Source organism: Spodoptera frugiperda, chromosome 30 (assembly GCF_023101765.2).
Source record: "Spodoptera frugiperda isolate SF20-4 chromosome 30, AGI-APGP_CSIRO_Sfru_2.0, whole genome shotgun sequence".
Taxonomy (NCBI): Eukaryota; Metazoa; Arthropoda; class Insecta; order Lepidoptera; family Noctuidae; genus Spodoptera; species Spodoptera frugiperda.
Window position 1 is genome coordinate 3,707,662 of NC_064241.1, and position 14,903 is coordinate 3,722,564.

The following is a 14,903-nucleotide window of genomic DNA, read 5'->3' on the forward strand; positions in this document are numbered from 1 at the left end:
GCGAAAATAAAAATTAATGTGTCTTATATTGTTTAATTATCTAACCGACGAACTAATTAGATTTTTAATTTTCATACCCTGTCTACTAATTAACTTGTTTTAAATTAGAACAAAAAAACTGGGTAAAGTCAATATTTACTCTGTGCGGACAAAGTAGCCGGCAGAAGCTAGTTAATAATAAAATACTCTTTATTGTTGGTCACACTAGCACTTGCGTTCCAGATCTAAGCATGTTGAGCATGTTAGATAGAAAGAGATAGAGAAATTATTTGTTAAACGTCATTCTGACATTTTGATTGTCCCTCCATCTTATATTTTTCGGCCTTGGCTTTGGTCTCATTTGCAGATTTTCTGCTATAGTGTTGTGAATTTGTGAAACATTTACCAATACTTAATAAGAAAAGGTGAGCACTGTTTTATTTACATTTTACATAATGTATTTTACTGTGACGTCAACTAGAAACATTAAAATAATCTTACGTGTTACCCGCCGTAAGCCGGCCATACCTACAATAACAAAAACAAGACGACGCTTTGCCAAAATATTAGTGAAAATTGATCGTCTTTAAATAAAATCACAATTATTTACCAATAGTTTATGAATACCATCCTAATTGTACGGAAATAAGAAAATTTTACGCTACGTCGCAATTAATTTTGCAATATTTCATAAATGTAGGTAATTTTTACTTTTTCAGATTGAACGATGGATGAATCAATGGAATCTCTGACTCAGCCTGATCTGGGTTACCCTCCAGCTGCTCAGCCGATGGAAACTGCACCAGCAAGCATGGCTCCATCATCAGGTCCTCAAGCCGGCAGACATGAGGAGTTCTCTGTTGAGAAGGTTCTGGACCGCAGGATGAAGAACGGCAAAGTTGAATACTTGCTTAAGTGGAAGGGTTATTCTGAGTAAGTTACAATTTATTCACTCAGCATACTAGTAAGAAAGTTGGGTGACTAATTAGAAACCTACTAATAATGGTCTTACATGGCAGATCTTGGCACTTAACATGTAAAAAGTTGCAATAACAATAAAACCTGTTTATTAGTGTGAAGTACACAAATATGTATATTCTACTAAGAGCAATTCAATCTCGCTACCATAGGTCAATCATGATAGCTTAACTAATGATGAACTAGAAACTGGCACATGTAAGGCCACAAAATCTTATCATAAACCATCATCTTGCAGTGATGACAATACTTGGGAACCAGAAGACAATCTAGATTGTCCTGAGCTCATATCTGCATATGAAGAAGCTCGTACGAAGAGGGAGAAGGAAGCTGCCGCGGCCGCCTCTGCTGCTGCAGCTGCAGCCGCCGCCGCCGCCGCTGCCGCAGCTGCCGCCACTGCTACTCCAGACCCCATAGAAGAGAACTTGGCTAGCCGTAAGAGGAGTAGGAGAGCTGACAAGAAGAAAAAGAATGAGGTAATGCTTTGTACCATCTTTTAACCAGCTATTTTACTAAATCTGAAAAATAGGGATATTGTGGTAAGTCCCAATTTAGACCCTAAGGCAGTTGTCCCACCGGCAACGATGAACGAGTAACGAGTAGAGCTAGAACTAGAAACGAGTGAAAACGAGTGAAAACAAAAACAAACAAGTGAAGCGAGCACTCGCCGGCAGTGTGAACAGTCAGCGATCAACTATTTGTATATGCATCCTCTTTTGTTTACACGGAAAGTATATCTATTGTACGTTTCTTGAGCGAGAAAATAGCCGATAGTTAGTCGTTCACTCGCCGTTGGTGGGACAACTGCCTAATATAAGTTTGCTTTATGTTGAATGATAAAAAAAACCAGAGCATGTTTGGTGCTCTGATTAGATAGATTAGATTCTAGCTCTGATTAGATTGGCACAATGAACCAACCAATTGGACTGCCAAATGACCTCTTGGGTTTCTTCGCAGAGTATCAGATAGGCTATGTCTGACTTGTCTGCCTCTTCTAGTTTATTCATTTAAAAATGCTATATTGTAGCGTAATTATTTTCGAAATAAATAATCATTTTATTTCAAGTAAAATCCTAAGAAAACCTAATCACAATCACAACTAAAACCCTAGTTACAAAATCAAAATTGTGCTCAATAACTTTCACAATAAGATGTACCAACTTACTTACCTTTTAGCATTTTAGATTGGTGAAAGATAAATATTTCATTTCTACAGGTGATACAAGAGATTGAGAAGCCGCGTGGGTTAGCGCGCGGCCTAATGCCTGAGAAGATTCTAGCTGGTCAACTGTTCCACGGAACTTTGTTCTTTTTGGTCAAATGGTAAGAATACATATTTGTAATTTAGCTTTTTAAAGAGTCTTACAATTCCTATTGGCCTTAAAAGTGGCCTTATTTATGGTATAAGTCGGTAAACGCCATTAGACGGATCACCTGATGGTAAGTAATCGCCGCGCATGGACACCCGAAACACCAGAGGCGTTACCGGCCTTTTGGAGGTTATGAATTTAAGGGTTTTTGGGGAATCCCGATTCCCCACAACCTCCTTTCCCCCTTTTAATTACCCCCTTTCCCCTTTTAATTACCCTTTTCCCCTTTTAATTACTCCCTTTCCCCCTTTTAATTACTCCCTTTCCCCCTTTTAATTACTCCCTTTCCCCCTTTTAATTACTCCCTTTCCCCTTTTTAATTACTCCCCTTCCCCCTTTAAATCACCCATCTTCTCCCTTTTAATTAGTTCTCTTCCCCCTTTTAATTACCCCTTTCCCCCTTTTAATTACCCCCCTTTCCCCCTTTTAATTACCGCTCTTCGCCCTTTTAATTACCCCTCTTCCCCCTTTTAATTACTCCACCCCTTTCCTTATATTTAATAATCCGGGGATTGCGAAGATTTCAACGCAAGCGTTGTTTCAAGCTTGGTTTTATTCCGGTCGAGCCGGGCCATTCGTCCCGAAGCATGGATCTCCCACTACTTTAGACCCAATTCAAATTACCTACTACTTATTAGTACAAAGACATGCATAATCTTTATTGCTTTAAAATGTTCACAGGCACGGATGTACAGATTTCGATGTGGTACCAGGCCACGATTTGGGTGAAGCCTACCCAGAGTTTGTTATCAGCTACTACGAGGCGTGTGCACCGTTTAGCGTGAGACATAAAGTGGGAAAGATTATGAGAATAGCACCAGAGGTAAATCTACTTCTATAAACTGTTTTTGTGAGTTTTAAACTGGTCTACAGGATTTTTTTTTTATGTAATAAGAGGCAAATGAGGAGGCTGTTCACCGATTACATTTACACTATTACTATCATATCTTTTTTCTTACTTTGAAAAGTAGACAGATATTTTCATTAAATATAACACTTAATTAGTATTAACATTAAGTTAAACTACAACCTGTACTCTATTCTTCTAGTTGCCTTCGGAAGTGACTTCAACAACAGAGCCAATGGATGTGCCCGCAGAAATAGCAGCTATACCGACAGAGAGTAAGTTACCTTATTACTATTGCTATAAGAATTAAATTCATATAAGATGACCTTCGGCATAATATGGAGTGGTTAATCCCTTTTACCTCATTCTTTATATGTCGATTATACATCTTGAAACGGAGGCCTAGAGTTTGAAGTGCAAAAATCTATTTAAAATTAGCTATTCCCGCGCGGTTTCACCCGCTCTGCTCCGCTCCTATTGATCGTAGCGCGATGTTTTATCGCCAAAAACCTTCCTCAATAAATGAGCTATCCAACACAAAAAGAATTATTCAATTTGAACCAGTAGTTCCGAAGATTAGCGCGTACATACATTTTGGCGATTCATTTTTATTTACATAACTAATATATACAATGTGATAGGGGTGGGACTTCTAACCTGTTAAGGCTGAGTACTACATCTAATTTTATCGACAAAAGAAAAGTGGTTAAACCCCCAATTGAAAATATTGAAAAATAGCTAGATTTTTTCAGTAAAAATAATCCGAAATGTTTTTTTTTCTTACCTGTTTTTTTTTTCTAGATATGAAAAAAGTAATCAATTAGTTAGCCAAGGTTATTAGCTACCGTTTTTTCATTTGTTTCTACGACGCATACAAACTTTGATATCACATAAAGTATCAAGCGCGTCATAATAGCCATAATTTTGAGGGGAGGGGTTCAACCCCCATATATTTTTTTCTCGATAAAATTGGATGTAGTTCTCAGCCTTAACGGGTTAGAAGTCCCGCCCCTGTCACATTGTAGATAGATTGGAACAAACTTCACTCTTCTACAACACTCAGTAACTTCAGAGTAATATCTAACATGTTTTTTTTTTTATTTAGCCGCTCAAGAAACTTCCCAAAGCCTACCAACAGAGGGCGCGTCTCAGCCTTTAGAAGTTCCAGTCAACTGACCATCGTTCTACAATGCAAGCAATAGTGACTACTGAGTGAGACGGACTTACAAGTGAACTGTATGACTTAATATTATATTTTACATATTTTTATGACAAGTATAGTACTTACCTATGTTTGGGTTAAGAAAATAATGAGTCATAATCCTAGTATGTGTAAAGTTGTCTAGGTTACAACCAAATGCTGAAATGTTACTCAATTTTAAGTATCGTGCTATCTCTGTCATTTTACTTACAATTTATAGAGACAGAAATATTCTTGAGAGCGTCAATAGGCGTTGTTTGTTATCTTGCAAAGTAAGGGCCGGTGCTCACTGTCGGCACGACTTGAAAACTAAGGGCCGGTGCTAACTGTCGGCACGGCATGAAAAAGGATAAGGATTTTATTACTAATCAAGTTATTTTGAATCTTATTTCAATGAGTTTACTTTTTTTTAATACGATGCTGCGACTCCCGGTTTCATTCCACGGGTTGTGTCAAGGAATTATGATTGCTGTTACAGTTGAAATAAGGTTGTAACTTGTACAGCGGTCAGGTCAGAACTCACTCCCGTGCCGTACCGGCCGTGAACACCGGCCCTGAGAATAAGCTTTTTGTGTTTAGTTTTCACAGCAACAGTCCCTTAAGATAAGCGTACACAGGCCCGCATCGTACGCATCGTACACATTTCGTATGACGTCATCAGTAGGTATCGCTGATGACCGCGTCATCCACTGTTCTGTGACGTGGTTGCAGGGTGGACGCAGTTGTATGAGATTCTAAACAAGACAAACTAAAATCAGTTGCGTGCGATGCGTAATCTACCGTCACCACAAGACGTATTATATTTCATTGTTATACCTATACACAAGTAGGTATAAGTATGACTCTTTATTTTTTTACGAAAGTACTATAAAGAATTATTTAAGTTTAAAGTGATACATTTCTATTAAAGCATTGTTTTAAGTTTAAACAATGATTATCTTGGAGTTGTTATATGCAATAAAATCTTTCTATGTGGATAGAATAAATCTATACCAATAAATAATTAGGTAAGTATATTTTAAGGTATAATTTTGTACTGTTCAAAGAAAATACAGTAATATAAAACTTCAATAAATAATATGGTTGTAATAATTATTATTATTCCAATGTTTGTAAATAGTTTTTATGAATCGAGAACAAATAAAAGATCAAAATTATCGATAAAATTCTTTTTATTTTTCAATACTATCTTACATTAATCCCTGTAATATAAAACGAGTATAAAACTTACAAATATCGACTTAAAGCTAATTACATAGAGTATCAAATGCTTTGGCATGTCGTCGGTTGGAATGTTTTTGTAATGGATCTCTTATCAATCTAGTATCGCTGTGAAATGAGCAAAAGGGGTAGGCAGAGAAAAGGGACAGCTTATGTATTCGTTTGTAAAATGCATAGGACTTGGAAAATGTCCCTGGGACTTTTAAGTACAAAATATCACTGGGTAAGTAGAAAATAAAATACATTTTATCTTCAATATTTTGTAGGAATAAATAATAAACATAACTATATGGAATAGAATTAGTCGTTACTTTGCAGAAATCCATGCTAGTCCGCGGTAGCCTCTACAGCGGAATTAAAACTAAAAATGTATCTCATTGTTAGAATAAACAATTCTTATACGTTTCAAAAGGCCTTATAACGAAAACATTCCCTGTATTTTTGTGTCCACATAAGTTAACTCAAATATTTTTGTACCTACTACCAAAATGTCCCATTTCACAGCGACACATGATCAATCAATCAATCCACAACCTCCATAGTAGAAAAAATTATAGTTTGTTAAGGAAAGGTGAGATTGACGCGAAGTTTTCACACTCGGGGATCAGCTTTCCCTTGAAGGTGATGCAGGATTCAGCACAGAGGGGACCCTCGAACCACGCTCCGAGCATCTTCTTGCATTGTGCGCAGTTCTCGATGCAAACCTCCAGGGGATCGTAGCCAGTTGCTAGGACAAAATTATTACAGATTTTAATCAGGTATTTGCTGAAAATGTGTTAATTAGTAAGAATATATTAAGTAAACCTACTTCAACTACATTCGCGAATTGTACAAAGGTGCTCAACTGGTTTCGAGCCATAACCGGGGTTCATAAGACCGAGACTTAAACTGTTATGTGACTAAGCCAGTACGTTCTCGCGATATTGTTACGATTTCTGATAAGCCGTTTTAGTGCTTTGTGTAAGCAAATCAACATTGACGAAAAAACCCTCGATTTCAAAAACTTCTTGATCACGAAAACCAACAACTAACACACCTACATTTCCTTAACGCATTTCGAACTTACCTACTGCTGTACTCTGAGACATTTAATGATTGCTTAAACTATTCCTTAGTAACGATTTTGTTTCGAAAACGATTGCTATGGACTAGGTTCAGTAATCATTAAATGAAGAGTCGTACTCAGAAGAGTATGGCAGCTACAAATGTGAGAAAATGAAACGTTGGACTGTCCCAAAGGACTTATGGAACTTTCTAGATGGGATTTGAATTTGAAATTCTGTTGGAGTGGTGCAACGTGTTCTGCGTAGAGGGCGACTTTACCTTTGGGAGCAACTGAACATTGTTATAACGAAGTACCCTTATATGTACTTAGGTACAATATAGTGGAATTTTAGTCCCGTTTTCATCAGCAAGGATTATTCAGTGTGTCAATGGCTCTGCACCTGGTTTCACATTAATAGCCAGTTTTCATTGTGCAGATTTTTAAATAGATACTTCTTTTCGCTAGGATATTTATGAATTGTGCTTATATTGCTTAGGTACAAGTATCTAACCGTTGATTGTAATTTGGCATAGAAATAATTTCTACGGGGACAACATTTTTTCGGGATAAAAATTGTATTTGTTGTAATAATCCTCTGATAAAAATATCAAAATTAAGTATAGGTGGTTATCACCAAACACTATGCCTTAGGACGTATGTGACCTAGATATCGGTTGAGATACTTTGGAACTCCCATCATCGTCATCATCATCAGCTGAAAGACGTCGACTGCTGAATAAAGGCTTCCTCCTTCAAACTTCCATAAACACAAACAATCAATCATTCACGAACGAAATTTACAAAAGCAACAACACTAACAGTCGATAACAAACAAAAAATAAAATAACCTAAATATAAATTCGAAGATTCTAACAAAATATTATCGAAATGACAGAGAATCTAAATGCACGATTGTCGTTACGAGGTCAAGTGTAAGCTGTTAAGGTGAAATTGCGCAACTCCAGCGAAAGTGAGGTGTTCAAATTGCGGATTGGGGTCATTGTCTCACGCGCTCGGACCCTGAATACATCTCTTGTTTATGAGATGAGAATATAAACTAGATGTTTAAAAAAAATAGCCCAAACAACCTTCTTTTAACGACAAAAGACTTGTGTACCTAAGTCTTTTTCTTTTACAAAAAATTCTTCAAACTATCTTGTTTACGAATTCTATTAAAGTGGCCATTAATTGTAGCCTACATGTCAAGAAGTGAGTGGAGAAGTTTTTAAATTTTTTCGTTGATTAAACTAAGTTTGGAAGTTAGTTAATTAATGTTATGTCTCGAGTTTCATCTAGATTTTTGTCTAGTCTTTGAAAGTCGCTGAAATTGCCTAAACCCGATAACATACGCGAAAATTACGTATCTACTAATTAATATAAAGAATGTGAAAGTTCTGTTTTAATCAAAAACTTAACTGTTTATTTGAAAGACACAACGACTTATTTTGCTAGTCTACGAGCAAAATTTTTGCAAGTTTCAATTTGAAGTAAAGTTGCACACATTGAAATCTTCAATATCAAACCTTCTAAGAGGGTGATAAATATATTCTTCACTTTTGTCATCTCATGGCTCAAAATAACAGTTCATAATAATTCGACTTATTACCAAAACAATACTAACTGCCGCACTCAGAGTCATTTAATACTTACTTCACTTAGTCCTTAGCAATTGTTTTCGGTACAAAATCATTACATTACATTAATCATGAATACAGCAGTAATTAAAATAACTAAACGCTTTCATCGTTAAAGTTTATATCAAAGCAAATCTCCAACTAAACTTGCAGTAAATATAATGTCACTTGCCTAAACTCTAACATCAGTCTGCCTTCTAGAACGTTACCTATGTTTATCTTAGATTCAATTAAGATAACTAAAACAAAGACAATGATTCCTAACATTCTTTGACAGTCACGTTTAGTCTTTATGTCGAGCGTGGCCTTATGAATTTAAAGTCAGCACGTGTGTAGTGTTAAAATATCTATACTGGTCTTATCGTGATAATAGATTGAACTTCTTCAATGGACTGCGGTATAATCGTTGACAGGGACGGACTGGGACCCGGGTTTTGGGGAACTGAGATTTAAAGCACTGAGAGTTAAATACGATAATAGAAAATACACTGTGTTTCAAATGGATCTGCGTTCCAGCACACGATGGCTTAAATAATAATTAGAATCTAGAATCTAAAGACAATTTTATAAATAACAAAGTTTTTTATAAAATTTTCTTTAGCCTTTTGAACCCCGAAAGGGTAGGCAGGAGTGTGAATAAAACAGGTATGCTATATGTCATACAGGTGAACCTATTGATATTGGGTATTTTTTTTTTCATGTTTAGGTATCCGACATAGTACGTGGTACTCAGCTATTTTCATTTTTGGGGCCCTAGGTATGTACAGCTTCTAGGCAGATCCAACCCTGCTTAAAAAAGGCCTAATAAAGCTATTACATATCACGATATAAAAGCAATTGTACCCAATGTCCTCTAGACACCTGGATCAATGAGGTTTTTGTACCAAAATTTAAATGACCAGGTATTTTAAGATTATTTTCTTGACCTTTCGGTGTTGCTCACGATATCACGATAATCCTAAACGACTACTTCGGTTTTATTGAATGGGAATGTGTTCTTATGCTCTATTAAACTCTTGAAGTTTATCCAATGTTAGATAAAATATAGTGGCTTATTTTTAGTATCATAAACTCATTTTAATTTAGAATTCTGGATTCTGTAATAGATCTCTCCGTCAGATTCGGGGAAATAGGTAAGTAACTTCTTGTGCTTGTTGCATAGTTGCACTTGTGATAAGTCGATTCACTTTAATTATAATACTGGGAACATAATTCTGAGCCTTAAATCGGCTAAACTTAGAGCGAAACAATTTCTACATTGAGACCATTTACCAAAAAGAAAAACCAGCAAATCTATTTGTATTTCCGAACGCGACAGCAGAAACCCGAACAACACGTGGCGAGTCAAAAAAAATGTAGATCTTACGAAATATTTCAAGTGGCGTATTTAGAATGGTAAAACTACATCCCGCATACAAAGTATGAGGAAAAATAAATAATATACTAGACGAGACAAAGTGGGAAGATTGACGTTTTTTCACGAACGTAAAAAGGGTTGCGAGACTTGCGAGTCTCACTATGTATTGACTTGAATACCTAATTTCGCTTATGTCAAAGCTACGGTTGCTTTTGATGTTGGGTTACGCATGCCAGAGTCCAATGGCAGATGGGTGAACCACAGTTCTTTCAATCTTGAATACTCGTGTAACTATCTGCAGGGGACTATTTTACTCGTGTAACTATTTTGCCGACACACGATATCTTACAACTCTTTTTCAAGACAATTCACAGTGTAGAGCGACTATCTAGTTTAAGTAACATTGCTCTTACTTTAGTGACTGTTTAACGCACATTAATTAAATTCAGACTTACTTATTGGTCGTGTAGTATTTTCTTTTATTTAATGCAAAGTGATATTCTATTAATATCACCATTAACCGTCATTTACAGTTTGCCATAGTCTTGACGCTTTACAGGCGGGTCAAAGTTTAAATTGAAAAGGTTCAGGTTTATCAGAGAGCTAATTGCATAAAAACTAGTGATAATGTTACACCTATTTTTAATGGGACAAGCTCGCCACTCCCTCCCAAAACCTCTGCAACTCCTGTAAGCCAGGATCTACAGTAGATACAACAATGGAAACACCGGTACACTGAAGTCCGGCGCGTCCAAGAAACATGAATAACTGTCTTGGATCCCGCAACGAAATAAATCAGAAGAGAAAAATATAGTGTTAGACTTACCGATCGCAGGGTTGCCGACGACAAATCCAATGTTGGCGAGGAAAGCGACGGTGACGAAGACAAAGAAAGCAGCGGTGATCTTGCCGGCCATTTTGATCTGGGAAAATATCAACGTCATAATTATCTGGATTATTGCAGTTTCATTACAAAGGTTTAGTAGTCATGAGAACGATTTTGCAGTTCTATTCTTCAATGGGATACGTCTCGAGAGTAGGTATTAAGTTTAAAACTGCTTGCGGATCGTTCATTGATTAATTGTGTAAAAGAACAAAAAAAAATGCAACGTTTTATCCCCGAAGGGATAGGTAGAGGTAGGTACATATTACGGCACGTAATGCCGCTATAATAATGTACACCCACTTTTCACCATTTGTGTTATAAGTCCCATGTAGTAGGCGATGAGTTTATTGCCATATACTAGGCACAATTCCAGACTCTGTGCTACAACCGAAAAATTTTCGAAAAATCTGAACCAAGCTCAGCAATACTATGCCCGACTTGGGAATCGAAAAAACGTGAATAAAACGTGGAAAACTTTTCCGGGTAAAACATAGAATTAATCAAAAGTTAACTTTCACCTTAGCATTGTTTTTCGACCCAAGTGTGTTAGCATCAATAAATGTAATTAATTTCAGATAATTCAATGTCATATATTTTTCAAACAAATAATTCAGAAAATACCGAACGATTCTCAAAATTTAAGTGAACATTACCTAAATACTTACATGCGTGTTGTTGTAAATTACCTAAGCTTATGAAAAAATTTACAAAGAAATAAAACCTATTGTCATCGTTTTATTTATATTTTAGGAGAAACTATAACTTAAAAGAAATAGTTTTTTTCCACGTCACAACACAAAACGTGAAATAGAAAGTACTTACAAATTAAAAATACCTACATACCACAGTTTTACACAAATACAAAATCCAAAATTCACACACGAACTCACCTCATACACAAATCACTAAAACCTTAAAGTTCGACATTTGGGACCATTAGGGCACAACACTATCAAAGCTCATTTCATCGTGACGGTAACGACGCAACGATAAACAAAATTATAACGATCGAATTTTATATTATATTTAACGGAAAATTCTGGCCAACGACCGCTTGTAAATGGAACTTGTTTAAATATGTAACTACTTAACTATGGTTGCATGCGGGGTGGGGCGAGCGGTGCGCATAAGGGATATCCCAGGAAACGGATCTGCTCAGTACCTTTGCGAAAGACGAAAGTTCTAAGTAGGAAGTCGATGACTCTACGTTGATCTTAATGTGGATCAAGTACTGGATCTTTAGTGTAATTTTTTGGTGTTATTGCGTCATATTTTTTTCAGAATTGAAAAGTTTAGAAAATAATCAGTAAAAGAGCTGTTGTTGAAGTTACATAATGGACATAATTTGTTTGGATTTTATAAACTTTTGTTGTGATATTTTTAGAACAACTTAATCTCATTCATAACACAAAATTAAGCTGTCAAAACTAATTAACTTTAAAAATGACATTTAGCAATATCTGTTTATTCTTAATTGATTTGTAGATTGCCTTGCGGATAAAGCCAGATCCAATAAAACTTTCTATATTTAGAATTAAATAAAAATGTCTAGAACGATGACAGATGATTAATCATTTTACCTTACAAAATAAAAAACTGCGATATGTCACGTAAATGTTAGAACGTTTAAAAACAGGTTTGTGAATTAACAACAAAGAACAATGGGACATTATGATCTCGAAACTATTAACATAAATATTTATTCAATCTAAACAGGTTGCAGAATGTGTGTATAATTTCTTCCGCATATATAAAAATGTATTAAACAAATAAAAAGCCAATGAATTCTTGTCGAAGAAACGGTGAAGGTCGACGAAAATCCGTGTATGGGATTTATGTAACACCTAAGTGGCCCAAGGTGCGATATTCGATTGATAGCGAAACTATTGCTAGATTTATTTCAAGGAAAGTATGAATCATTGTTGCGTAAACTGTATAGCTACGTTTTCCTATTTGTACGACTGTCTACACGTGCGTGCAATATACCTAAGGAATAAAATGTGCTTGATAAATACTTTAAAATTAATTTACGCTGAATTAAACAAAGAGAATAATCGTAACTTATCATAATTTAAAAATATGCCTACTGTGACAAAACTATGCAGTATATTGTTGGTCGTGTCCACGCTATGCTGTCGCGTCTGAGCGAGGTTGCTTGCCTTCAGAGGTGGCCCGGGGCGCCAGAATGTTTGTACGTGGATGATACTTTTGGGGCTATTCAATAACTGTACGGTGACTTGTTGAATTAATTCCGATTGTTAAATCGTGCGTAGTTACGTGATAGATCGTTTGCGGGTAAATTACTCAAGTTATGGTTGTGTGAAAAATGGAAAGGTAATTTGTTGTGTTATTTCCAAGTTTATAGGTGGCCAAATTCTATGAGATCTTCTGGAGTTATTTCAAAATTCTATTAATAACAGATTAAGTTTAAGAGCAAATCTCCAGAACGGGACATAGCATGCACTTTTTGAAGGTATCAACTTTTTTCGTCCCATACTGACGTTGCAGAATAAACCAACATTTTGGAACAAAAGCATTTTACTTCCGCGCCGACGAACAAAAGTCAAATGTAAATAACCTCTAGACACGGTTCGTGTACTAAGTAGCTGATAGGCACCGATCATATCGATACCAGATTTACATAGCTCCTTAAATAAGGCGAGATTAAAACTCGCACACAACTACGGAGCAATGGAATTAGTCTAGATGAAAATTACCTTTGAATCGACATTGCGCCTTTTAGGAAGCGGATCTCGTTATCACACGATCGGTTTAAATCACAATTATTGTTAATACAACTTCCTAAACTTAAAATTATAAATTCTCAATCCAATCCTGCCGGATACGAAATGTCGTGATTGATGCTCTAATGTTCGAAACTTCTACAAAAAATATGTTTCCGCATATGAAATCATTACTGAGATAATACTAGTTGCTTGAATGACGTCCAAAACGGGATTAGGGTAAGTTAGTTATGATAATGTTTGGCTTATTCTGCGGTTACTGTCTAGCTTTTGTTTTGTGTTTTATGTTTAGCATAAACGTGCAAAATATCCGCAATACAGATTCGGCGATGACGATATTGCTGTTAGTATAATTCCTTCCAAACGGAAAATTTAAATAAAGATAAGTCAACATGTTATTCCCCTTATTTAATAGGCTGTACTTTATTGTTCAAAATAAATAAACATTAAAAACATATTTCTTTTCTTTTGGGTGAACCGGTAAACTTGGAAGTTTTAATATTATTAACCAAGATTCTTTCAATGACTTCCCCTTTTTAACCGACTTCAAAAAAACGGTTATCAGTTTGATCTGTTTGTGCACGATTATCTAGCGTTTGGCTGAACCGATTTCTATGCGGTTTTCAGCATAGTATTTTTCAGACTTAGTTATAGGTTTTAGGATATTACTTGACTGAAAAAAAGGAGGCAGTAAAGAAAATTGAAGGCAGTTCCCTTCTTAAAAAAAAGGTTTTATCTGTAATGTTAGTTTCTGAGCTTCAATTTTGTTTGTTTGTTTTATATTGAAAGCTCATCAACAGCTACTTAATTGCAGAAACTGAAAATTACATAATCCTTAAAATTGTGCACATAGTATGTAATGAACATTATAATAAAACACATTATAAGAACAATACAAAGAAAATCAAAGACAAAAATAGATATACTCACTTGTTAGATTAACTGGAAGTGTTATCGAAGGGAAGAAGTAGAAAGTTGAATGTGTCGACTGATAGTATGTCGTGTGCTTTTATACTGAAACTGGACTAGTGAGCCTAATAAGGCATGTCGGGTGCCTACAGGACACTTCCATTATCTATATGGATGTCATAATTAGGTTTGGTTAATGCGTCCATATTGGAAGAAGTTTGGTAGTTCGGTGGTTGTGAGGACAGGCTTGTAGGTTCGGCGTAGTTTTTTTTTTTATTAAAAGGCTTTTTTGATATAATAAAACATGCGTGACTCGTTGGTCGAGTGGTCGCAATTGCGACTGCCGGGCAAGGGGTCTCGGGTTCAATTCTCTATCGGACAAAGTATTACTGGCCTTTTGTCGGTTTTTCGAATTTTCGAAATTTCTCAGTTGTAGCACAGGAGTCTGGAATTGTGCCCGGTATAGGACAATAAGGTCATCCCCTCTTACGTGGAATTTAAAACATAAATTGTGTTATGTGCACCTCTGCCTACCCCCTTTGGGGATAAAAGGAATTAGATGTAGGTAACACCTACTTTCCATAAAATTTTAAGGAAAGCTTATTGCCACATCAAAATAGGTCCTCTTTTGCTGACCCGGAAAACGAATCCGACAGTTAGGCAGTCACGCTTACAGCTACTTGACCATCGTCTTAGAATGAGAGATGATATGCACCTCTTATGTGAGATAGA

General features: G+C 35.9%; 2 protein-coding genes across 3 annotated transcripts; one reads left to right on the forward strand and one right to left on the reverse strand.

Moving 5' to 3' along the window:
- The first annotated feature begins 253 nt into the window (after positions 1 to 253).
- Positions 254 to 5,541, forward strand: LOC118269901 (chromobox protein homolog 1-like). Its single transcript, XM_035585267.2, has 7 exons — positions 254 to 404; positions 699 to 912; positions 1,196 to 1,433; positions 2,174 to 2,280; positions 3,009 to 3,150; positions 3,377 to 3,449; positions 4,280 to 5,541. The coding sequence occupies exons 2-7, from the start codon at positions 707 to 709 to the stop codon at positions 4,348 to 4,350; spliced, it is 837 nt and encodes a 278-aa protein (XP_035441160.2). The 5' UTR covers positions 254 to 404; positions 699 to 706; the 3' UTR covers positions 4,351 to 5,541.
- On the reverse strand, positions 5,530 to 14,247 carry LOC118269902 (eclosion hormone). 2 transcript variants are annotated; one of them, XM_035585269.2, is made up of 3 exons: positions 14,193 to 14,247; positions 10,459 to 10,555; positions 5,530 to 6,323 (listed from the first exon to the last, which is right to left on the reverse strand). In XM_035585269.2, exons 2-3 carry the CDS (start codon positions 10,547 to 10,549, stop codon positions 6,148 to 6,150), a joined length of 267 nt encoding a protein of 88 aa, XP_035441162.1. In that variant the 5' UTR covers positions 10,550 to 10,555; positions 14,193 to 14,247; the 3' UTR covers positions 5,530 to 6,147. The 2 variants fall into 2 exon arrangements, with proteins under 2 accessions (XP_035441162.1, XP_035441161.1); XM_035585268.2 differs by lacking the exon at positions 14,193 to 14,247 and adding an exon at positions 11,409 to 11,590.
- Between the last annotated feature and the right edge of the window lie 656 nt (positions 14,248 to 14,903).

Excerpts from the sequence above, each read along its gene's own strand:
- LOC118269901 (XM_035585267.2), top strand. The coding sequence starts at position 707 with ATGGATGAATCAATGGAATCTCTGACTCAGCCTGATCTGGGTTACCCT. Across the intron at positions 913-1,195 it reads AAGTGGAAGGGTTATTCTGA|TGATGACAATACTTGGGAAC; the intron begins GTAAGTTACAAT and ends ATCATCTTGCAG. Across the intron at positions 2,281-3,008 it reads TTGTTCTTTTTGGTCAAATG|GCACGGATGTACAGATTTCG; the intron begins GTAAGAATACAT and ends AAATGTTCACAG.
- LOC118269902 (XM_035585269.2), bottom strand. The coding sequence starts at position 10,549 with ATGGCCGGCAAGATCACCGCTGCTTTCTTTGTCTTCGTCACCGTCGCT. Across the intron at positions 6,324-10,458 it reads CGTCGGCAACCCTGCGATCG|CAACTGGCTACGATCCCCTG; the intron begins GTAAGTCTAACA and ends ATTTTGTCCTAG.